General features: G+C 45.5%; 2 protein-coding genes across 5 annotated transcripts in view; one reads left to right on the top strand and one right to left on the bottom strand.

Annotated features, from left to right (window-relative positions):
• spryd3 (SPRY domain containing 3) overlaps nucleotides 1-5,825 on the top strand; it is a 97,032-nt gene extending 91,207 nt beyond the window's left edge. For all 3 annotated transcript variants that reach the window (XM_029722613.1, XM_029722614.1, XM_029722612.1), the window contains 2 exons: nucleotides 3,065-3,213; nucleotides 4,310-5,825. In XM_029722613.1, coding sequence (XP_029578473.1) covers nucleotides 3,065-3,213; nucleotides 4,310-4,444 — 284 coding nt within the window. In that variant the 3' untranslated portion in view covers nucleotides 4,445-5,825. The remainder of the gene's footprint in view (nucleotides 1-3,064; nucleotides 3,214-4,309) is intronic.
• A 3,354-nt stretch (nucleotides 5,826-9,179) lies between these two features.
• On the bottom strand, nucleotides 9,180-23,656 carry LOC115167888 (LIM domain and actin-binding protein 1). 2 transcript variants are annotated; one of them, XM_029722609.1, is made up of 11 exons: nucleotides 23,391-23,656; nucleotides 21,650-21,806; nucleotides 20,574-20,619; nucleotides 18,424-18,816; nucleotides 12,986-13,055; nucleotides 12,317-12,411; nucleotides 11,716-11,784; nucleotides 11,563-11,614; nucleotides 11,323-11,393; nucleotides 11,083-11,216; nucleotides 9,180-10,879 (listed from the first exon to the last, which is right to left on the bottom strand). In XM_029722609.1, the coding sequence occupies exons 2-11, from the start codon at nucleotides 21,769-21,771 to the stop codon at nucleotides 9,784-9,786; spliced, it is 2,148 nt and encodes a 715-aa protein (XP_029578469.1). In that variant the 5' UTR covers nucleotides 21,772-21,806; nucleotides 23,391-23,656; the 3' UTR covers nucleotides 9,180-9,783. The 2 variants fall into 2 exon arrangements, with proteins under 2 accessions (XP_029578469.1, XP_029578470.1); XM_029722610.1 differs by having other exon boundaries at nucleotides 11,323-11,390.
• Nucleotides 23,657-24,748: the final 1,092 nt, after the last annotated feature.

The following is a 24,748-nucleotide window of genomic DNA, read 5'->3' as shown; positions in this document are numbered from 1 at the left end:
GTATTCCATATAAGGCATCCAGACCTTATGAAAGTTGCACACTATTCCCTTAATCTTGGAATAAATCACATCTAGTGATACATAACTTGACATTTCTTCCATCCATTGTGGGAGGATAACCAACCTTCCAATTAATGGCAAGGCATTTGTTAGCCGCTATAAATGCTAGGTTACACAATTTCTTCTGACTATCAGTCTCCAGTATCAACATTTCCAAGCAATCAAAAACAGGGAGACGGGAGAATCTGTAGACATGCTGAGATAAAAGAACATACTCTTTACCAGAATTCAGCCAGCCTTCACAAGACCATAACATATGCACATATGTCCCAATTTGGGTTTTACGCCTCCAGAAGACGAATTGCATTTCTGAGTACATGATATTCAGTTTCACTGGCATATAGAATGTTCTATGGATGGTCTTAAACTGCAGTCATTTATGTCTGAGATTATATGAACATGACTGGGCATTCTAATGTGTCCATTCATCATCATCAATAGCGTCTCCCAGGTCTTCCTCACATTTTTGTTTCACATGTTTTGTGTCATCGGGGAAAGCCTCTATCAACCCTTGACACAGTTATAAATTACTTTTAGAGGTTTGTCAGACTGCGTTAAAATAGTCTTTGAAGCTTCTTGCTTGGCCAGTGTTTGATGCACAGAGAGAATAAAGTGTATCTGCAAAAGTTAATCTCTGTGCTGACAGACTAGTCTTCCCTGGCTGTCTGACCCTGATGAGACCCCTGTCACCATCTGACCCTGATGAGACACCCTGTCACCATCTGACCCTGATGAGACACCCTGTCACCATCTGATCCTGATGAGATCCCTGTCACCATCTGACCCTGATGAGACCCCCTGTCACCATCTGACCCTGATGAGACACCCTGTCGCCATCTGACCCTGATGAGACACCCTGTCACCATCTGACCCTGATGAGACCCCCTGTCACCATCTGACCCTGATGAGACCCCCTGTCACCATCTGACCCTGATGAGACCCCCTGTCACCATCTGACCCTGATGAGACCCCCTGTCACCATCTGACCCTGATGAGACCCCCTGTCACCATCTGACCCTGATGAGACCCCCTGTCACCATCTGACCCTGATGAGACCCCCTGTCACCATCTGACCCTGATGAGACCCCCTGTCACCATCTGACCCTGATGAGACACAACCTGTCACCACCTGACCATGATGAGACCCCCTGTCACCATCTGACCCTGATGAGACACCCTGTCACCATCTGACCCTGATGAGACCCCCTGTCACCATCTGACCCTGATGAGACCCCCTGTCACCATCTGACCCTGATGAGACCCCCTGTCACCATCTGACCCTGATGAGACCCCCTGTCACCATCTGATCCTGATGAGACACCCTGTCACCAACTGACCCTGATGAGACCCCCTGTCACCATCTGACCCTGATGAGACCCCCTGTCACCATCTGATCCTGATGAGACACCCTGTCACCATCTGACCCTGATGAGACCCCTGTCACCATCTGACCCTGATGAGACACCCTGTCACCATCTGACCCTGATGAGATTCCCTGTCACCATTTGACTCTGATGAGACACCCTGTCACCATTTGACTCTGATGAGACACCCTGTCACCATCTGATCCTGATGAGACACCCTGTCACCATCTGACCCTGATGAGACCCCCTGTCACCATCTGACCATGATGAGACCCCCTGTCACCATCTGACCCTTATGAGACACCCTGTCACCATCTGACCCTGATGAGACCCCCTGTCACCATCTGACCCTGATGAGACCCCCTGTCACCATCTGACCCTGATGAGACCCCCTGTCACCATCTGACCCTGATGACACACCCTGTCACCATCTGACCCTGATGAGACACCCTGTCACCATCTGACCCTGATGAGACACCCTGTCACCATCTGACCCTGATGAGACACCCTGTCACCATCTGACCCTGATGAGACACCCTGTCACCATCTGACCCTGATGAGACACCCTGTCACCATCAACTCAAGATGGAACTTTGTATCCATTCACTGATTGTTATAACGTACTGTAAAATTCACCTGGCCTGTCACCATCTGATCCTGCTAAGACATGATGAGCATAGTGTTGTGTACTGACTGTGCACTATGACAGTGAAGCCTGTAGAGCTGTCCATACTGTGTCAGTGTGATAAGTAGGGAGTTTGCTATGTAAACTACAATGCTATACTGACTAATAAAAACTCATATTGCGCTGAAAAAATGTCAGAATATCGGTCTTCAATCGTTTGGCTGCTGGTTTCATTATTTGATTCAGATCTAGTGTGATTGAGGCAAAAATTATAGCTAAAGTTAGTGAGCTAGCTAACTAATGTTAGACAACTTTTGGCTAGCTCTAGCGAATGATAAATCATCAATTTTACTTCTGTTGAAATGGGACAAAACAGAGGCTACAAAACATTTCCATACGCACAACAGCTGTTAGATACTGCTACCAGGCAGATAGCTAGAGACTAGCCAGAGCTGAACTGTCCATATTAGCTAGCTAACTACCTGCTAGTAGTTCATTAACTTAAGTCCAGAGGGGATGAAACATTAGCTAACGTAACATGTCAGTTACACTTCTAGCTCAGCACTGGGAATATTTGTTTTTTCTTCTGTCAAACAACAGTTGCCTTGCCGGCTAGATTAGTCAACTAAAGAGTAGCCAGTTTCGGCTCTGCTTGCTTTTAAAACTCTGGAGAAAAAAAAGCGCAACACAGACAGCAGCTGCCTCTGTCCATCTCTCCCATAATGGTCCTACACTGCAGTGGTTCAGAAGCTTTGCCTTCACACAGCCTGCCTGCACGCTCTGCTCTGTGGTGTCCGTCAGGTCCTAAATCCAGCCTACTGAAACCAGAAAACAGCCTACCCGACAGGTGGTCCTAAAGCACACCAGCACCGTGTTTTGTGACACAGTGCAATGATAAAATTGGGGGGGGACAAAAATGCAATTTCAGAATGTGGGGGACATGTCCCTAGTGAAAGTTGTACCCCTGATGGAAATAATGAAAGTTAAGATTAACCCCTTTGTGTTTTGTCCTCAGATGACATAGATGAGTGGGACCCGTTGGAGGTGCTGCCGAGGCAGGGCGTGGGGCGCATCCAGAACGTTCTGTACCTGAATGATGATGATGAGGAGGAGGAGGAAGAGGGGGACGAACTGGACCAGGAGCATGACGGCAGGAAGGTCATGGTGAGCACATGTAGTTGGGAACACACACACACACACACCATCACACCCACGCAAATCCTTTGATGTAAAATCATGAACTGAATCTGCGCTGTGGTTTGATCGTGTTTGTTGGTTGTTATTTTGATTGACTGTAGCTGCTGGAATGGTCAAGCAGCATTCTTTACAGAGATCATATGTCTCATATGGCTGCCAGCCCTAGGCCCTAGTCTCACTGCTGCATTGTGCAACGAGGGGTCAGCAAGACTGCAGGCTGCGTCCCAGATGGCACCCTATTCCCCACACGTGCACTACTTTTGACCAGGGCTCTGGTTAAACGTAGTGCACTATGTAGGAAATAGGGTGCCATCTGTGCTGCTGTTGCAACCTTAGAGAGTGAGAATAGAATTGGCCAAGCCGTAATCCAGGGATTTGTTCATATTTATTCAGTGGGACACATTACCAACAAAGCCTGCTTTGACATTACAGAACACTCTGGCACCGTACCGCACCACTCTCTCTCACACACACACACACACACACACACACACACACACACACACACACACTGGCATCACTAAGGGTGTAGTAATTTCACAGCTACATGAGAAAAGCAATATTGACAAAATAGCAGCTCTGCCATTTTTTAAACATCATTCATCTAAGACATGAAACTCTATAGGCCTTCATATAAAGAGCTGCTTTTAGAATGATTGGGTAAATATTTGATGTGTGATATGAGCGAGTGAGTGTCAGTAACTGTAGGGAATGTCTTCGGGCGTCCCGTTGTGGCTATGCAGGTGTTCTTCAATTATTGTGATGTGGTGGTTTTGCCTACCTCAGTTGAAGGTCGGGATTCAATCAAAGGCACGTTTTAGCCAATCACATTGAACTTGACTTTTAAAGGCAATTTACATTTGAGCCGACGTCCGCAGCGATCCCCGCGAGTACCGTGAAATTGCCTTAAAAAGGTGCGTTGCCTGTAGTCTACAATGCTCCTCTGATTGAATCCTGACCTAAGTCTTTGTGGATAAGAGGGTCTGCTAAATGACTCAAATGTGAACGTAAACAGCAGTGAATCTGAATCTCTTTTTGGCGCCCCCCTGTGGCTGTGTGGCAGGTGTTCTTCACACGGAACGGGAAGCTGATGGGACGCCGTGAGGTGGTGGTGCCCCCCGGGGGGTTCTACCCCACCGTGGGGATGCTGAGCAGCGGGGAAAAGGTCAAGGTGGACCTGCACCCCCTCAGTGGATGAACCTGACCAACCTGCTTCCAACCTGAGTCCAGAAACCGAACACTGCACCCTGTCATCGCCTGAGCAGTGACCACATCAAGCCTTGCTGGGGATCAGCGTAGTGAAACGTACCATTTATTTGATCTCTGCAAACGTCTGGGAAAATGCTGTTAAAAGGCATATTGTGGGCTGTATAGGGTGCTGCCTTGTAACACAACTTGAATAGAATTCCAGCCTTAGTCACAACCATCAGGACTCACTGTGGCAAGCTACCATGAGGTCTACTGTAGGAAGAATATATATATACACTGGTGCAGTGAAATGTGTTGTTTTACAGGGTCAGCAATAATCATTTGGCAAATTAGGGTAAAGTGCCTTGCTCAAGTGAACATCGATTTTTTTTTTTCTTCTCACATTGTTGTCTCGGGTATTCGAACCAGCGACTACTAAAACTACCATCAGGACTCACTGTGGCAACACTACCATCAGGATTCACTGTGCCAAAACTACCATCAGGATTCACTGTGCCAAAACTACCATCAGGACTCACTGTGGCAACACTACCATCAGGATTCACTGTGCCAAAACTACCATCAGGATTCACTGTGCCAAAACTACCATCAGGATTCACTGTGCCAAAACTACCATCAGGATTCACTGTGCCAAAACTACCATCAGGACTCACTGTGGCTAAACTACCATCAGGACTCACTGTGGCTAAACTAAAGGCTTAGCCTAAGACAGAGTTGTTGGATAATTCTGTGCAAATTGTTGTTTTATCATTTTTCATCAAGCCACATTTTTTACCCTGTCAAAGCAAATAGTCAGTCCTGCCTGGTCCTGGACTCTGAAACAGTGGAGCCCCTAAAATGTCTCCCATGAGGTCTACTGGCACACTTTATTTCATTTGTCATGGCCCCAAACATAGCAGTGCATGTCCAACAGAGTCCGAGAGCCTGCTGGCAGTTGATGTTATAGGCACTAGTGAGTGATTAGTGCTCTCCTGTGAGCACTGGAAGCTGCTTCCCAAATGGCACCCTATCCCTTATATAGTGCACTACTTTTGATTAGTGCCCTATTTGCCCTGGACAAAAAAATAATGCACTATATAGGGAATAGGATGACATTTGGGATGCCGGTAGATTCTGTGTGTGACTGAGTGAGTAGTGCCCTCCTGTGAGTGCTCACTAACCCGCCTCCTTGAGCTGAGCTGAGCTTGCTAGGCCCCAGATCTGTTAGTGCTTTATAGCCAACTCTTATGGTCATTGTCATGCCAAACATGTACACACAGATTTGGGACCAGGCTAGAGCTGGGCTAGGTGGGAGTAAAAATAATATTCTCCGCATCACATGGATGGCATCCTGGTATCGAGAAACCCCTTATCAAAGACGGGAAATTATGGAAATGTGTGAATATACACTACATTGTATGTGGACAAAAGTATATGGACAGCCATTCAAATGAGTGGATTTGACTATTTCAGCCAGAACCGTTGCTGACAGGTGTATACAATCGAGCACACAATCGAGCCAGCTTCCAACTTTGTGGCAACAGTTTGGGGTAGGCCCTTTCCTGTTTCAGCATGTCAATGCCCCCGTGCACAAAGCAAGGTCCATACATAAATGGTTTGTCGAGATCTGTGTGGAAGAACTTGACTGGCCTGCACAGAGCCCTGACCTCAATCCCATCGAACGCCTTTGGGATGAATTGGAACGCCGTCTGCGAGCCAGGCCTAATTGCCTAACATCAGTACCCGACCTCACTAATGCTCTTGTGGCTGAATGGAAGCAAGTCCCCTCAGCAAAGTTCCAACATCTAGTGGAAAGCCTTCCCAGAAGAGTGGAGGCCGTTATAGCAGCAAAGGGGGGACCAACTCCATATTAATGCCAATGATTTTAGAATGTGTTCGACGAGCAGGTGTCCATATACTTTTGGCCATGTAGTGTATGTATAAATTCTATATCCTATATGTTTGACAGTATAGATTTATAATCTCCTATATATTTCCCTAGATTTCTCTCTACATGGAATTCTATAACTGAAGATGTGGGAGAGAGACTGTTGGCTTTTTGTAATGGGGGGGATGGGTGGTGAGGGTTGGGTGGTGAGGGTTTAGTTAAAAATCCAAAGCACTTTTTAAGTGTACTCTATCCACTCCCAATGTAATTTACAAGCGGTTACTTTTTTCCTAATTATATGTTCCGATTGATTTTTCAAGAACATATCTTCATTGCAATCAAAGCAGATGAACATATTTTGGTTGAGGATAGTAGATGAACTGCACACGAGATTATCAATATGCTGACAATGTCTTCTGCAACAGTATGCTTTTGTCACAAGCACGTTAGAAATGGTTGAGTCGAGTGGTGTCTGTAGTACACAGTAGAGCCAGCAGAGTGCGATCAGCATGCTGTTCAGCCCAATCTGAGAGGAATGTTTGTTTGTGGTCCCAAATGACACCCTATTCCCTACATAATGCACAATTATTATTATTTTTCTTACCAGGGTCCACTGGTCAAAAGTAGTGCACTATGTTGGGAATAGGGTGCCATTTGGGACTGAGTCTTGTCTAAATGTATACAGAGGAAGATACGGAGCGCTTGTCATTTGTTCATAAGGTTTAAGACACTTGTTCCGATCTCTGCCAAGTGTTTAAGGTTTGGCAGCTTTTGTGTCTTATGTGCCCCATGATCCAAATGGATTCTGATCAATCCGCCATATTGCATTTCTATTTGTATGATTTAACTCGCCATGAGATGTTTCTGTGTGCATCCCAAATGGCAACGTATTCCCTATATAGCGCACTACTTTCGACCAGAGCACTAGTCCCTGGTCAAAAGTATTGCACTATAAAGGGAATAGGGTGCCATTTGGGACACTGTCACCTGAAAGTGCCTCGTTCCCTTGATGTTGACACAATCCCACACAGCAAGCACCTCTGTAGTTACCGTTCAGGCATCATGAAGACCATAGACATGCTTATTCATAGATGACATAGAAGCACCAGAAAGAAGGCTGTACTTGTATCTCAATTAGGGTTGCAAAATTGTAACTTTCCAATAATTCTCAGGTTTTCCAGAAATCGTGGTTGGAGGATTCTGGATTTCCTGCGTATTCCCTCCTGAATCTTCCAGACAGGATTGATGGAAAACCGGGGAAATTATCAGAATTTGGCAACCATGATCTCAATGTAAATGTTAGCACCTTGCCTACTTCCAGGAAGGCTGTCTTACTAATTAATATATGCATCAAAAGGTAGTTATTTCCATACTACAATTGTTTGACTTTCATTGTTTAATATACAGTACCAGTCAAAAGTTGACAGACCTACTCATTCCAGGGTTTTTCTTTATTTTTACTATTTTCTACATTGTAGAATAAAGACTTAAAAACTATGAAATAACACATATGCAAAAATCATGTAATAACCAAAAAAGTGTTAAACAAATCAAAATATATTTTATATTTGAGGTTCTTCAAAGTAGCCACTCTCTGCCTTGATGACAGCTTTGTACACTCTTGGCATTCTCTCAACCAGCTTCATGAGGCAGTCACCTGGAATGCATTTCAATTAACAGGTGAGCCTTGATAAAAGTTAATTTGTGGAATTTCTTTCCTTCTTAATGCGTTTCAGCCAATCAGTTGTGTTGTGACAAGGTAGGGGTGGTACACAGAAGATAGCCCTATTTGGTAAAAGACCAAGTCCATATTATGGCAAGAACAGAACAAATAAGCAAAGAGAAATGACAGTTTCTTCAAGTGCAGTCGCAAAAACCATCAAGCGCTATGATGAAACTGGCTCTCATGAGGACCGCCACAGGAATGGAAGACCCAGAGTTACCTCTGCTGCAGAGGATAAGTTCATTAGTTACCATCCTCAAATTGCAGCCCAAATAAATGCTTCACAGAATTCAAGTAATAGACACATCTCAACATCAACTGTTCAGAGGAGACTGTGTGAATCAGGCGTTCATAGTCGAATTGCTGCAAAGAAACCAGTACTAAAGGACACCAATCAGAAGAAGAGACTTGCTTGGGCCAAGAAATACGAGCAATGGACATTAGACTGGTAGAAATATGTCCTTGGTCTGATAAGTCCTTGAGACGCAGAGTAGGTCAACAGATGATCTCCGCATGTGTGGTTCCCACGTGAAGCATGGAGGAGGTGCTTTGCTGGTGACACTGATTTATTTAGAATTCAATGCACACTTAAGCAGCATGGCTACCACAGCATTCTGCAGCAATACATCATCCCATCTGGTCTGTGCTTAGTGGGACTATCATTTGTTTTTCAACAGGACAATGACCCACACACCTCCAGGCTGTGTAAGGGCTATTTGACCAAAAAGGTGAGTGATGGAGTGCTGCATCAGATGACCTGGCCTCCGCTATCACTCGACCTCAACCCAATTGAGATGGTTTGGGATGAGTTGGACCACAGAGTGAAGGAAAAGCAGCCTACAAGTGCTCAGCATGTGGGAACTCCTTCAAGACTGTTGGAAAAGCATTCCAGGTGAAGCTGGTTGAGAGAATGCCAAGAGTGTGCAAAGCTGTCCTAACGGCAGAGGGTGGCTACTTTGAAGAATCTGAAATATATTTTGATTTGTTTAACACTTTTTGGGTTACTACATAATTCCATGTGTGTAATTTCATAGTTTGTCTTCTGTTATTCTACAATGTAGTGAAGTCAAAATAAAGGAAAACCCTTGAATGAGTAGGTGTCCAAACTAGAATGAGACTAGAGGTCACAGAATATTTTGTGTGCATCCTTTTTTTATTTTTTATTCATACAAACAGTGATAACAAGCAGAATGAATATGGTGAAAACCCATCCTGTCCTTTCAGCTGAGCTCTCCTGCTGTTCTGGTCAAACAATCCACCTTAAAAACATTCATCAGACTCTAAATACAGACTCATATGTCTCATTCACTGGGTTCAGTTGGTATCATCAGCATTCGTTTGTTTTTTACTGTGCCATCATCCAGACAAACCCAGAGCTAAGGTAGAACGGACAGACATAAATGATCACAATGGGTAGTTTCAGATAATGGAATATCTTAAAATTAGCGTTGAATGAATGATACACAAACATAAGACTGATCTGTGCTTCAATAAATCTATATTCTGGAAAACTAACAATGTAAATATTCTGAGGACTTGCACACTTCAATTGAGGTGATAGTTCAGAGGCACAAATAGAGCTCAGAGAGAGTATAACACCTGACATCGCACCAAACGCAGCCAGATAGACACTGTTCCTTAGTAACAGGGAAATGAAGAGAGGGGAGGAAGTTAACAGTCAGTGTGGTGATAATGGCTGATCGTTTTCATGGCATGATAAACGCCAATCCAGTCTCTTTCAGTCCTCCTCGTCCTCATCTTCCTCATAGTAGCGGTTCCTCTTAATCATCTCCTCTACAGACACGGCCTCCTCGCCGTTCCGGAAGCCCACATCCTGAGACGGGCGGTTGGTCTTGGACCTCGGCTCGGCAATCTCTGACGAGGCAGTCTGGCAGTTTTGAGAAGGTAACCCTTCCCCCTCTTTTCCTGCTCCCTCTTCTTCTCCCTCCAGCTTTTCCTCTTCTTCCTCCCCGTCATTCTTTGCTCCCTGTTCATGGTTTGCTTCTAGTAATTCGTGGTGGTCTTTCAGACGTGCGAATCTCCCCTCCATCCCCTCGTCCTCAGAGCTGGTGTGGATGTCCACGTAGCTGTCATCAGAAGGCGTGTGGTAGTCAGGTGACAGGCTGTTTGGTTGTTCCTGGTCCTCCATGCCTTGTTCCTCAGGGCTACAGGCCAGTTCAGGCTCCCCGTCCTCGAATGAGCTCCTCTCCAGTGGCTCAGGATTGGCTGTCTGACTGGCAGCAGGAGCGGGAGCATGGGAGGCCATGGCCAATGAGAAGGGTCGACTACGCTCCTTGAGGGAGGCGCTCCTGCAGAGGGTGGAGCGTACGGTGGACTCTGGGCTCTGGTCGGTGAAGGCTGAGTCATCCTCTGGGGGCCACTTAGCACGGGATTGTTTCCCAGCGGAGCTCCCGTCTGAGGTGGGGCTGGCCCCAATGTTGCCCCCCTCTCCGTCTCCTTCAGTGCGGGGGGGCCAGGAGATCTTCAGCCGACGTGTTTCCACTGGCTTGTCCGTCTCTGCTGAGCTCTGGGCGCGGGTCTCCAGGGAGGCCGTCACCACGTTGACCTTGGCCAGTGGAGACTCCTCTACCGCTGGGCTGATCAACAGCGTGCCAGTAGAGGCGCACTTCTTCAGCTTGTCTTTGGAGGAGGTGGCCTTGGTAGTCGTCTCTGTCCTGGGATCCTCCCCAGCCCCACTCTCTCCTTTGGTCTCCCACAGCTCCTTGTGAGGGCGCAGGCCAAAGCCCTCGTCGTAGTTGCCCTTGGCCTTGAACAGCTGGCAGAAGTGAGGCTTGCAGTAGACGTGGCTGTGCAGAGAGGCGTAGGTCCCCAGGCTGGCCAGCAGGGGGAGACAAATACAACCTATTGACAAATATTTTTTTCTAATCTTGCAGCATAAACCCTGATCCTTAACTCAAGAGGAACAACACTGTGGACCTAAAGACAATATCAATTCCACTAAGAGTGAGATTAACAGATGTTTTAACAAATAAACAATTCCTTGCTGCATGGTGTCTGCCTCATCCTATCCCCTCACCTGAGTTTGGTGTTGCAGTGGGAGCACCTGAAACAGGTGTTGTGGTAGACCTTTTGGTTGGCTACCAGACGCTCTAAAGGGTAGACTGTCTTCTGACATGACACACAACTCTCCCGTGCAGGCAAGCAGAAGCTCTACACACACAAAATTAAGAGAGGCATTCAAGACACGTTAAGAGAGGGAATGGTTGGTTTGGCGATTGCTCTGAGACAAATACAGAAAAGGGACTGTTGAATTCACCCTGGAGGTCTTGGGCTGAGCTTGGTCCTTCTGAGTCGAGGATACAGAGGAGGTGCTGGTACTGGAGCCTGCTGTGATGAGACTAAAATCAGTAATGGCACACACTGGACACCAGAGGGAGCTGTTTATGAATATACTGACCTACCGATCACAAGCTGAAACCTATAGAGGAGACAAATAATGACAGACAAGAATATACTGTAGATCTGGTGAAATGCAGTGGAGCACCAAATCAGTTACCATTGCTCTCTGTGGAAGAGGCTTTCCTACTGTTGGGCTCTGAGTCCGGACCCTGAGAGGAGAGGGAGAGGTGGTGATTTAGAAGTGTTTCTCACACACACACACACACACACACACACACACACACACACACACGAGAACACAATCCCTCACCGTGTCCACACTGCCTGGGGGTACATTCTCCTTCTGTTTGCTGCAGAGGTCAGAGTCCAGCTGATCACTCTGTCAGAGAGAGAAAAACAGGGACATGTTTTAGAGTTGGGATAAGTGGTGCAGCGGTCTAAGGCATCTCAGTGCTAGAGGCGTCGCTACAGACCCTGGTTCGATTCCAGGTTGTATCACAACCGACCGTGATTGGGAGTCCCATAGGGCGGCGCACAATTGTCCCAGCGTCGTTAGGGTTAGGCCGGGGTAGGCCGTCATTGTAAATAAGAATTTATTAACTGATTTGCCTGGTTAAATTAATAAAGAAAATAAAAGTAACCCGCAACTGACAGCTTCTGGCCGGGATGGGCCTGAAGTTCTCACTTTGGGGTCAAGTTCTAGCCTGATCCAAGACCACCGCTGCGCTCTCGTTTCTCGAACAGAATCTAAGCTCGCAAGACTTCAGGATCGTTATACCTTACGAGGCTAGTCAAGTTCAGTCAGGTTTAAGAAGTGCAACCATGGACATGGTGGTCAGTCTTACATGATCTCCCATGGCAGGCAGGCAGTGAAGCAGAGTATGGGACAGGCTTAAAGGACAGGTACTCACGCTGACTGAGGAGGATAACACCTCTGTTTTAGACACAGCAGCCTGGTACATGGCCATCCTGTCCCTCAGGGGCATGGACTCTATGCTCCCTGCATCTAGAAGACCGACAGAGAAGCACAGGTTACACACACACACACACACACACACCTCTCATAAGCTATGGAGACGAAAGTATAGGCGATCCATTCAGCACAATGCAGACTGTGTGGGTCATGGGATGCGTCCCAAGTGGCACCCTATTCCCTATCTAGTGCACTTTTTTTTTTTTTTCAGAACCTATGGGCTTTGGTCAACAGTAGGGCACTATATAGGGAATAGGATGCTATTTGGGACGCGCCCATGGTGTTTGTCAGGCTGCGACGGGAACACAGGGTCACGGGGGAATAGAAGGGAAAAGCCCTCTTCCCGTAACTATCATTGTTCCTGTAATCAGACATCGTGCTGATCATGGCACTTTAGGAAGGAGTCATCTACAGCCACTGACCCAGTACATTTACAGGAAGGAAGTAGTATGGACAATTTACGTATGCTTAGTCTGTCTGTACGCCTCTCTAGCCTAGTGAAACAATATGTCCATCCTCGTGGAGAACAGTAGATCTGCTTTTAACTCTGGTGTCTGAGCAAGAGAGAGAGAGAGAGAGAGAGAGAGCTCTGTCAGCGTAATAGTACCTCCAAGTAGCTGATCCATGTTGTCAGTGATGCCTCCGGTCCCTCCAATCCTCACAGGCTCTCTGGACACCTGGAAACACAGAACCAAGCCACGCTATCAGGACGGTATATTCCATTATGGCAGCCTTTACATTGTAGATTGAGCAGACTCTGAACATACGGAATAAGGCCAGCAGCACTTGCCTCGTGCTTTGCATACAGAACCATATGATGCTCACGTTGCTGAAACTAAATTTTAGGCAGGGGAGAACCAGGGCCAAACATCAGACAGCTCTGAGCCCAGTGCTCTGACGGTGAGAAGAGGAGAAGAGTGGTGAGGAGAGATCAGAAGGAACTAGGTGAGAGAGGCAGAGAGGAGGTGTGGCAGCCTGTCAGGGAGTCGGCAGTATCAGCCTGGCTTGTTGTCCAGCCTCCGTCCCAGCTGTCTGCCTCTCATGCTCAGCCCAGCCCTCCTCTACTCTAATCCCCTTGTGAGCTAGGACACCCCAGTCTGTCTTCCTGTCCACAGTCCCACATCCCCAGTCAACACCAGCATCCGCCAGGAGACTCACCAGTCACCCTCCTGCCTGACACACGGCACAGCGCATTCTGAACACAGCTGAAGACGAGACAGAGTGGCTGCATGCTTTTCAACCAACTTTTCAACTCTTCGTTTCAGTGATCAGGCCATCGGTGAGAGAAGGATTTCGTAGAGCCAAAGGTCAGTGGTAAAAGCCGAGAGGGGAAGACATGCTGTTCTTGGCACACCTGTAATAGCAGAGACTCAAGTTAAGCCTGGCTTCACCTGGCCTCTACCCGCTCAATGCCAGAACAGCCTATGGATGAGCCCCAAATGTTGCCGTATTGCCTATAATATAGGGCACTACTTTTGACCAGGGCAAAGAGGACTCTGGTCAAAAGTGGTGCACTGTGTAGGGAATAGGGTGCCATTTGGAACGCACACGGTCTCCTGCCTCCTATCCGTCTGTACCGCTTGTGTCTGTAAGCCGCAGGTGTGATCGGTATCAGAGATTAGAGGAGCAGCAGGGAGCCACAAAGCCCTGGTCGGCTGGGACTGTGCCGGGCACAACCTTATAATACACAGACAGACCGAGAGAGATGACGAGGCAAAGGGTAGATAAAATCCTGAAATACAAGAACGAGACAGAGCAGTGCTGTTCCGGGGGAAAAGTCTATATAGAATTGTGCATTCGTGGCCGTCTGGATTTTAGATTTGCATTCGCAGAAGGGGTGATACGTGCTGTTCCATACTCCAGAGTGGATTAATCTAGACTCCAGACAGAGCCAGGCAGAGGAAGCCAGACCCCAGCTGGCCCAGATGGACCCCAGGCAGAGAGACCTCTCTCGAACGCAGCCGGAGGCCCCTTCCCAAGCGTGACCACTCTTCAGCCTGATCCCTCTCCTCTCAACCCCTCTCCAGACGGTGGTCACGGGTGGTGCCTCAACAATATGGGGGAGCAGGCGGAGGACGTAAACAAACAAACAGCCAGAAGGCAGCTGCGCTTAGAGAGGGAGGAAGTGATCAGCGGCCCAGACAAAGAGCTCTGACACTAATCCCAGTGACAATTAAAACCCCCGGAGACAGACTGAGGCTCCTCCCTAAAGCCTACCGCCTGCCGGCTGGCTGCCTGGGCTCCAGAACAATAACAAGAAAAAAGGCCAATTCAAATCACTGAGTTGTAGGCTAGGCTACATATAGCACAAAACCACCATTGACAAAAACAAAGTCCTTGAAAAGCCCTATTCACTGACAGACCAGTACTTTCATCAACCATAGTGAAGTCAGTATATATGCTATCCCTCCCATCAAAAGATTACATTCACAGCATAATGCGCTATAACCTAATACAAACATACTAATCCAACAACAAGCAATGAAAGCAAACCCCAGATAGTCTCTGCTTTATGTTTCAGAGCCGCAATAATAAAAGTGAGCTCAAGGAGGTCCGAGGTCGAGGGGTTTGAGACCAAACAAAGAAAAAAAAAAAAACATATTTACCTCTCGCAAAGCAACGCTAGGAGCTACAGGGAGAAGCGGACCGAAGCACGAGTGGAGGAGAGGAGAAGACTGTTACGCTGGAGTACTCATACCTGTCCTGGAGGAGTTTGGAACATCAACCGCAGCTAACTCAATTGTGTTCATTAGACTGTGGCTCCACTGGACTGGGCTGCCTGACAGAGCAGAGCAGGGACCACAACTGGACTGGTGCCTCCTTCCTTTCTGCCTCGTCACAGTCACACACAGAGAGAGAGAGAGGAGCAGAGGGGAGGGGAGGCCTTCATGGGGGTATATGGAGGGAAGTGGGGGGCTAAAGAGGGTGGGGGTGACAGGGGGATGAAGTTGGGTCAATTAAGTGCCTCTCCCTCATGACCGTCTCCTCCAGGGAGAGGAGGAGGAGGAGGAGGAGAAGACCTTTTCTTTGGTAAACCAGAGACCAGGGGAGGAAGAGTTATCTGAGGAGGCTCAGTTGCTCATCTCTAAAACAGTCATGTGCAATGCCTGCCCCATGACATCACCGCCCCATGACATCACCACCCCTGGAAGAGAAGCGAGGAGAGGGGCTAGGCCTACAGGCCAAGGAGCCAGTCAGGGCTGGATGTGGAGGTGTGGGTCGAGGCCAGGGTGTGGGGGTGTGTGGGGAGAGCCCAGGTCACTTCCTGGCTTTCAGCTGGGAGAGAGAAAGCTGCTAATGTGCTTAAGGAAGGAAGGAAGGTTCAACCAGCTGGGGTGTGGCGAGGCAACTCATTAAGCTGCTACAAAACAATCCTCTGATCTGGTGTCCAGGCGGGTACCCATGTTCAAAAACCGACTAGTAAACTAGCTTTAGTAAAAAAAAATGAAGGTCTGAATCTTGATCAACAATCAACCAAAAACTCTACCTCGTAAAGAAGTTCCATTGAAAGTCTGGCCTTTCATTTCCAACACCTAATATTTCATACAAGCCAGGGAAAATAAACAAAATATAGACTATTAGCCTAGAGTAAAAAGGTTTAAAAAGGATCCTTTGCTTCAAACGATCTTATCCACTTTTCTATTATCAAAATGGCTGTTAACCTCCAAAGTGAGTGTGAGGAGGAGGACAGTGTTTGTTTTGAAGCCCCCCATCCTACCCTCCTATCTGCCTGAGGGCATGTTTATATCTAGCCCATCTGTAGGAATGTACTGTGAGATGAGAACACTCAGAGCGATGCATGTGACTGGCAGCATGACTAACCCCAGGAGGGCTCTGACCCCTGGAGAACACACAGCACAACATTCTTTACTTCTGGAACAGGAACATTGACAACACACAGACCTGTTGTCTCAACCACAATGCTACATCTTCAGAAAAAAATCATTCAAAACTCTACAATTCATTGGGCTGCTTCACAGGGCCTTTCCTTAGCAAACACATCTAAGTCACTGTCACTGCTGGGTGATTTGACAAGTCCTAGTCAATCGATCAATAATATAATACTTTTAGCGAAGGTGTTTATCTTTGGTTTGCAATCTGTAGAGACTATGAGAATAGAAATGTTCTGAACTTTTGTCAAACATCACAGCACAGTTGAAAGATATATGGCAAATAGAAATCAAAACTGGATGGTGTTCAAAGATAGATGGGAGGGGTTGAGTGGAGTGGAGCTGAAGGGTGAGACAAAAAAAAACAAGATAACTAAGGTAAAATATACTGTGTCCATAAAATGTATAAAGGTTCAGAACTTTTGTGAAATGGCAAACAGAAATCAAAACTGGATGGTGTTCAGAGACAGATGGGAAGGGTTGAGGGTAGCTAACGGATGGGATTAAAAACAAACAAAAGATAACTTGTAAAATACATTGTTTATTCAACTAGGCATGTCCGTAAAATCTATATAGTATGTATAAACTGGAAGTAGAAGCCTAAGTGGTGTTTTCCATTAGTTTACTCCAATTAGGGGAGGGGTGGAAATATAATTTACATAAGTATTCATACCCTTTACTCAGTACTTTGTTGAAGCACCTTTGGCAGCGATTACCGCCTCGAGTCTTGTTGGGTATGACGCTACAAGCTTGGCACACCTGTATTTGGGGAGTTTCTTCCATTCTTCTCTGCAGATCCTCTCAAGCTCTGTCAAGTTGGATGGGGAGCGTTGCTGCACAGCTATTTTCAGGTCTCTCCAGAGATGTTTATCGGGTTCAAGTCCGGGCTCTGGCTGGGCGGCTCAAGGACATTCAGAGACTTGTCCCGAAGCCACACCTGCGTTGTCTTGGCTGTGTGCTTAGGGTCGTTATCCTGTTGGAAGGTGAACCTTCGCACCCAGTCTGAGGTCCTGAGCGCTCTGGAGCAGGTTTTTTATCAAGGATCTCTCTTCACTTTGCTCCATTCATCTTTCTCTCGATCCTGACTAGTCTCCCAGTCCCTGCTGCTGAAAACACATCTCCACAGCATGATGCTGCCACCACCATGCTTCAACGTAGGGATGGTGCCAGGTTTCCTCAAGATGTGACGCTTGGCACTCAGGCCAAAGAGTTCGATGCTGCAGAAATGTGTTGGTACCCTTCCCCAGATCTTGTAGAAACATCAGGAGGATCATTGGAAACAGGATGCACCTGAGCTCAATATCGAGTCTCGTTGCAAAGGGTCTGAATACTTATGTAAATAAGGTTTTTCAGTTTTATATAAAAACGTGCATGCATTTCTAAAAACCTGTTCACTTTGTTATTATGGGGTATTGTGTGTAGATTGAGATTTGTATTTTATTTAATCAATTTTAGAATAAGGCTGCAACGTAGCAAAATGTGGAAAAAGTCAAGGGGTCTGAATACTTTCTGAATGCACTGTATGTATGTTAGTATGTATGCATGTACACTACCATTCAAAAGTTTGGGGTCACTTAGAAATTGAACGGTAGTGTACATACATACACTACCGTTCAAAATATACATACACTACCGTTCAAAAGTTATGTACACTGTCGTTCAATTCATAAGAGACCCCAAACTTTTGAACGGAAGTGTATGTATATTTTGAACGGTAGTGTATGTACATTTTGAACAGTAGTGTATGTATATTTTGAACGGTAGTGTATGTATGTACACTACCGTTCAAAAGTTTGGGGTCACTTAGAAATGTCCTTGTTTTTGAAAGAAAAAGGCACATTTTTAAGTCACTGTCAGAGTAGAAGGCCTCACAACACCTGATCAACATGACCACACTGGACTTCTAATACTTAAACAATATACAAGTGTTTCTCCAAAATACACGTGGAAACCACAGATTTGAAGAAACAAACCACTTTGATAATAACAAAAGATTAAACAAACAATGCATTTTGCAGTAGTTCGTCAGCTTTGCTCCTGTTTAGCCATTCTAATTTCTTATCATTTTTGTGGTGGAAAATGGCAGAAAAATTACATATATCCTATTAAAATATTTAGGGGCATGTTGCTTGTAAATCAGTAAGTTTGGACTTACTTTGTTTTGAAGGTTCTCTCCTTTCTCGAACATCATCTTGAGGTTGTTGAGGGGTATATCGGGCTTCTCACTGGGGATGCAAGGCCCTTCTGCTGCTGCTCCTCCCTCCTGCCTCTCTCGGTCTCTCTGCTGCCGTCTCCTCTCCATACCTGGTCCTGCCTGGTCCTCTGCGGCTGTGGGACTGGTGTTGGGGTCTGGTGAGAGAGGTGGCTGGGCCTGAGTTGCCTGGGGCTGGGTCTTGATCTGGTGCTTGGCGTTAGGATCTGAGGGGAGTAAGCGGCGAGTGTGGGGTAGCGCGGCACAAGGTGTGGCTGACTGGACAGGCTGCTCCCAAAGCTTCTTCAACACACTCAGGTTGCAACTGCGGAAAGTCTGTGGCGACGGCTCCGCAGCCTGGAGGAGGGGGTAAAGATAGACAATCTCAGTCTGACTAACGGATCATAATCACTGACACGTTCCAGAAGCATCCCATCTGGCTGAATCCATAACTTAGATACTTAAGAGACCAGGATTACTTTGTTTGTTTTGTGTCGTGTAAAATAGAAAAGCTGAGGAATGATATGCGGTAGTAATTACAGGATGCGGGGAGAAAAAAATACAGATCAGATACCAGCGTTACACCCACATCCAATTGTTTCAGGAGACGAGTTGGTCTCCGATTTCTTCTATAGCTACTAATACAGCTACCGTTCGCATTCAACCTGAGTAGCATCTTTCTACCAGACCTCTCCCTGGTTAACCCAACCTGGCTATGACGACACAGTTTCTCATGCTCATCAAATGACTAGGACCATATGACGAGAACACTTTAAGGGGTTTTTAACACAAGCTTCAATGCTTTCTTTCAAGTAAACAACGGACGCATTGTCCTCTGTTTAGACAACCGTAACAGTAAGATAAGTGGAGCTAAAAGTTTTCGCAGACATTTAAATGAATGAGAAATAAGGACCCTAAAAATTCATAGTTTTCCCTTCGCTACCGTCTGTCTCCTTTTGTCAAAGAAAAATAGTAAAAACCTTGGAAAGCCCGGTAACCTGGAGATCCAGTTGGCTCTGTGTCTGTTGGGTAGAAATGATAAAAACTCTCCCAGATGTGAGCTTCTAGAAAAGATCTGCATGAAGGAGCTAGCTAGCCCACCCCTCTACGCCAGGAGAGTGTGTGAGAGAAACACAGAGAGGGGAGGAGGGAGAGAAATAGAGAAACAGAGTGGAAGAGAAAGGGGGGGGAACATAGAAAGAGATAAAGAGAAAGGAAAGAAAGAGGATGAGTAAGAGAGAGAGAGAAAAAAAAACAGAAAAGGTCAATTGAAAGAAGGGGAAAATCCCAAAAACGAGTAAGCAGGAAATTGTCATTTTTGGAGAAATTAACTGTTTGAGGACAGAGACCAGCAGCATGTCCCCCTCCACAAACTGTGAAGACTAACACATTTTCTTATGTTAAGTTCTTCTGCTAACAGTGACAATGTACATAATTGTAGCAACAACAACAAAAAATCCCACTAAATGCCTTGAAATGACTAAATTCTACCTAGGCCAACGCCCAGAACATGCACCCTATCAATCAGTGATTGAATTGGGCTCGGCCCTGTTCTAATGCTTTAGTACCTGGTACCTCTTATTAAATATAGGCTTCAAAATATTAACAGTACCGTCCTGCATCCAAACAATACTTCAAGCCTTGCTCACAATACAACAGCTGACAGTCGACTTATTCCAGACTCAGACACATACCTGGGATTGAAAAAGCTTAATGAAAATAACTAAATTCCCTGCTGTCTGTTTATATCCCCTCAGGTGACATTCCCGGGCCCAGCCAACAGACCTCTAGGAAGAGTGTCTGTATTGCCCAGGTGGGATCTGGCATAACATTGTAGTCCTTCATGCCTGTGAAGTGTGTGACCACCCAGTGTTAATTGATCAGGTCTGTAACAGAAGCGTAGACGTGATGCGAGGTACTGGGAGCGACAGAGGTTATCTACATTCAGATTAAAAGTCTCTGAAGAAGGATTAAAGCTTTACTAGTGTATCCTTCAAGTGCAATATGTGGACAGGCATGACTGTGCGTGTTTAGGCCTGAGAGAGAAATAGGTTCATCCCAATATCTCTAGCTTTGTTAGATATTAGTCCCTTCAACCTTGACTGGGTACTTACGGCTTTCTTCCTCTCCAAGTTGGCTTCCTCTGCAGCTAGTTGGTACCTTGGAAGAGGATGGAGGGGGTTGTGAGAATAGGGTTACATAACGGATCAATTGGATCTCAGAAATTTTGGGCTGTATCATGGCTTAGCCAGTGCTGTTTCCACATTTGGCTAGACAAACTGGTAAAACTCTAGCCTGGTCCCAGATCTGTTTGTGCTCTTGCCTACTCCATGACAATGAGTTGGCATGATAGCACAAGCAGACTGGCACAATTAAATCCAGTTTCAAATTATTGCTGGTGTAATTGTCTTATCTGGTACTGATCCAGCAGACACGGTGAGGACAGAGTGTGGGGGGGGGGGGGGGGGGGGGGGGGTTGTGTGAGCTAATGCTATGGTTTCAAGCGGCTGAACGGACTGGGATGGAAAAAGCTATCAGTGGTCTGTAGGAGAAGGAGAGATAAACGTAACACTTAAGTGAGTATTTGCGTTTCTACCTTGGAACAAGTACGAGGGTACATGTGAAGAGTCATCAGAGAGCAAGAAGAGAAAGTGAGTAACAGTTAAGGTGAATGAGAGCGATACTACCACAGACCGAAGGGGTAACCCAGACACGTGACTGGGGCTATAAAGCTGAAGCATAATGGTAGTGAGAGGAAGTCCGGTCCCGGGTAGTGGGAGAGAATGGATCTAGGTGAAACTGGGCCGACATTCTGCTCGTTTTTTTAATCGATGAAACATCTCTGATCTCAATACAGTTTTCTGTTCCCAAAACTAGAATCTGTTACGAACACAGTGCCCTAAGTTTTATAGACTTGACGCTTTGCCAAAGTTTTTTGGGGTTAAATTGCGTTGTTTAGAAGGAGTGGAAGGTTCAATTGAGTTTGTGCACACTTCACAAAGGAGGCGTTCCCTAACAGAAATATGCAAATACATACTACAACGAGCAGATAGGATCTCGCTCGCGCATGCTTAGCCCGACTCCTTGTTTATTCTGCCCACTATCCTTAATTTGCTCCCACTGTAAACAACACATATGAACTATCTTGAGTTAGTTAGAAATATATTTGAATCTACTGTACGCCACTTACTTCGAGAAGCGCTCAGCGATGGCATTGTTCTTTCCTCTGGTGCCGACTATGGACAATTCCGTCGCTGTGACTCTTAGGGACTGGGAGGCCCACTGTCTGCGACTGAACGGAGCGACGGCCATCTCGGTTGTTCTCAGGGGAAAACTGCTCTAGCTGGCTGGATAGGAAGAAACAAATATAGGATATTACATTTACCTCACAATTAAAGGAACAAAAATAAGATTCTACCCTAGACAATCATACTCCTCGTATCTCCGCATGTGTGAGGAGACTATGTGCGTAAGCCATAGGTCTATGGTATGAGTAGTCTGCAGTGAGCGACAGTAGGCCACTATTGTGTAAGATGACTCATGGTTCCTGTGGATGAATAAATCAGAAAGGAGTAAGGCACTAGCCAGCACACAGCAGCTACTCATCCAACTCAGGCCTCATTGAGACACTGAACTCATGAACTTGAAGACCCCAAGCTACTACACACAGCATACACAGGCCTTGCCTGGTCATCTTTCTCAGTGTCATACAGAGACAGTGAAGTGTCCACTTGTTTCCTGGGACGTCACACAGACTTTCTGTCTGGAAGCCAGGGCAAGCAGATACATGCAGATACATGCATTCACTCTCAGCCTTGCTGTTATACAGTATGCACTTTCATTTCAACTGTCACTTCAGAATTACACATGGTTCACAGTACAAAAACAATTAGCCAATGTTGAGGATTCTAGTTAGGAAATAGCCTCTAGGGTTCTGTACAGTTTAATGAGCTAACATATACTGTACTGTCAAACTAGCCTGTTGGTTTAAATTTCCTTTTTAAACAGATATGGTAAGACAGGACAGGTAGACCTAGACTATACTTTTCCTTGGTAATGAGAAATATGAGACACCACATCCACCACCAGCAGATAAACCACCATTATTATGAATAACATTAATAATAGTGAAGTCCCCATTTAGCAGGTTGGCATTAATCCAAATATGCTGCTCTGGAATATAGGCAAGCCTTAAAGGCCCAGTGCAGTCAAAAACGTGGTTTCCTGTGTTTTATATACAGTATATTTCCAAACTATGAAGTTGGAATAATACTGTGAAAAAATATAATAATGCCCTTTTAGTGTAAGAGCTGTTTGAAAAGAAACCCTGAAATTTCAGCCTGTTTTGGTGGGATGGAGTTTTGGCCTACCCGGTGACATCACCAGGCAGTAAATTAGTTAATCGACCAATAAGAAAGAGACTTTCAAACCTCTCTGCCAATAACAGCTAGTTATCAGTTTTCCCCTCCCACTCAAACTACTCCGACAGTCCTAGAAAAATTATTTACTAATAAGTTATTTATTTATTTTAGACCATTTTAATTGAAAATAATCACAGTAAGGTACTTAATTATTACCCATAAATTATTTGATATTTAGATTAAAACGGCTGCATTGGACCTTTAACACTTTCTCTATTTCTTTGTCCACTGATCAAACACCACACACATCAAATCAAAATATCACCTCAGCTAACACATTTTTGAAATTGCCAGCAGCATATGACTGACTATATTCAAATATTTAACTAATAGGAAATGACTTGAACACAAAGAGCAAAAGACTAAAAAGATTACAGTCAAATTAGTCATCCATCTTTCAAATCAGTATTTCCAGAAAGATGTCTAAGTACTAGGATAAGCATTTCTACACAAAATATTTTTTTAAATCATCACCTCTACCCCCATAGAAAGCTCAGGCACATTACATACCTTCACGTTTTTCTTATCACTCCTCTTATTTCTTGATGCTTGTTTCAACCTCCCTCTTTTCCTTCTCCTCAGTAACACTTTGCTGTCTGGCACTGCTGTGTGCTGTGCTCATGGAAGTATGTGTGCTTGGGATAATGGGAGGGGGCAAATCAACCCCATGAGACTCTTTCCAACCAATAACATAGCAGCATTTACTTCCACCTGGCAGGTACAGTACAAGCTGCCCTTCCCATCCAAACCACTGTGTTCCCCAGAGAGAATCTGAAAGCAAAAAAAGGTGGGTACATACAGTATAGACTACACCTCCTTACAGTATGACATACGAGGAAGCATCCCACTCAATTCCTGGAAGTGAAGCAAACCACCCTTCTCATGAGGTCAAAGGCTGAGAGGATGTGAGTCATTCACAATCCAGACAACTCCACTGACTGACTGTGTGTGTGTGTGTGTGTGTGTGTGTGTGTGTGTGTGATCAAAAGACGAGACTTCTTATCACTATGTCAAACCCATGTTATCATCCCTCTTCAACTCCTTAAAAGGTCTGTATGTTTATCTGTCTTCTGGCCATTCTGTCTATCAATAAACCCATACCAGAACAATCCTCTATACCTTGTTGTACCTAGTCTAAGATGTTTAAGACACTGTTATTGTGCCCTCTAATTTACCATTTGGTTTAACAGGACTGCTAAGCTTCAGATGGTGTGGCACCAGGGTCTAGTCTCGATCAGTGACACATCACTACAGTCTAATCACAACCACATGATTTCCCTGTGTGTGTAGGGAAGGGCTCTGTGTCTGTAGAATTGAACGTAACCTGACACATAGCTATGTCTATGGCAGACAGTATTTTGAGAATACAAAGTTGTGTAACAGCCAAAACCCAGTGTGGATCAGATTCAGGATTAATCACTCTCTTTGGAGCAAAGTTAATACAATTTAGTGATTTTCTATTAGTTTTTACATTTTGATTTGAAATTCAGTTTAGTTTCATTTATTTTTTCAGACTTGATTTACTCGTTTTTATTCAGTTTCAGTTTGATAAAAACATTTCTATTGAGTTTTGATATGATTTAGGTTAATCTTAGTGTAGGGAATAAAAGTAGGGTTATGCATGGGAGGCTAAGAGCCATTTATGTGGTGTAGGCCTATAGCAGGGGTACTCCAGTACTATTTGAGATGGTCTGTCACACAAATGTCCTAGGTGGCAAATGTCTGGATGGATGTTGGCATTTATCGGCGTAGTAACAAACCCCCAACTCGCAACCCATGCGACACCAAACTGTTCACACACTTCTTGTTGGCACAGAGAAAAATGTGCAGTTTTAAATCTCCTTTTCTGCGATTCTCTGTTATTCCAT

Source organism: Salmo trutta, chromosome 30, assembly GCF_901001165.1.
Source record: "Salmo trutta chromosome 30, fSalTru1.1, whole genome shotgun sequence".
NCBI lineage: Eukaryota > Metazoa > Chordata > Actinopteri > Salmoniformes > Salmonidae > Salmo > Salmo trutta.
The sequence above is the reverse complement of the archived record's forward strand: the minus strand, read 5'-3'. Positions and strand labels throughout refer to the sequence as shown.

Coding starts and splice junctions, on each gene's coding strand:
- LOC115167888 (XM_029722609.1), bottom strand. CDS start 21,771: ATGGCCGTCGCTCCGTTCAGTCGCAGACAGTGGGCCTCCCAGTCCCTA. Junction 18,817..20,573: donor ACTTGGAGAGGAAGAAAGCC/GTAAGTACCCAG, acceptor CCCCTCCTCCAG/GCTGCGGAGCCGTCGCCACA. Junction 13,056..18,423: donor GAGAGAACCTTCAAAACAAA/GTAAGTCCAAAC, acceptor CTGTGTTTCCAG/GTGTCCAGAGAGCCTGTGAG.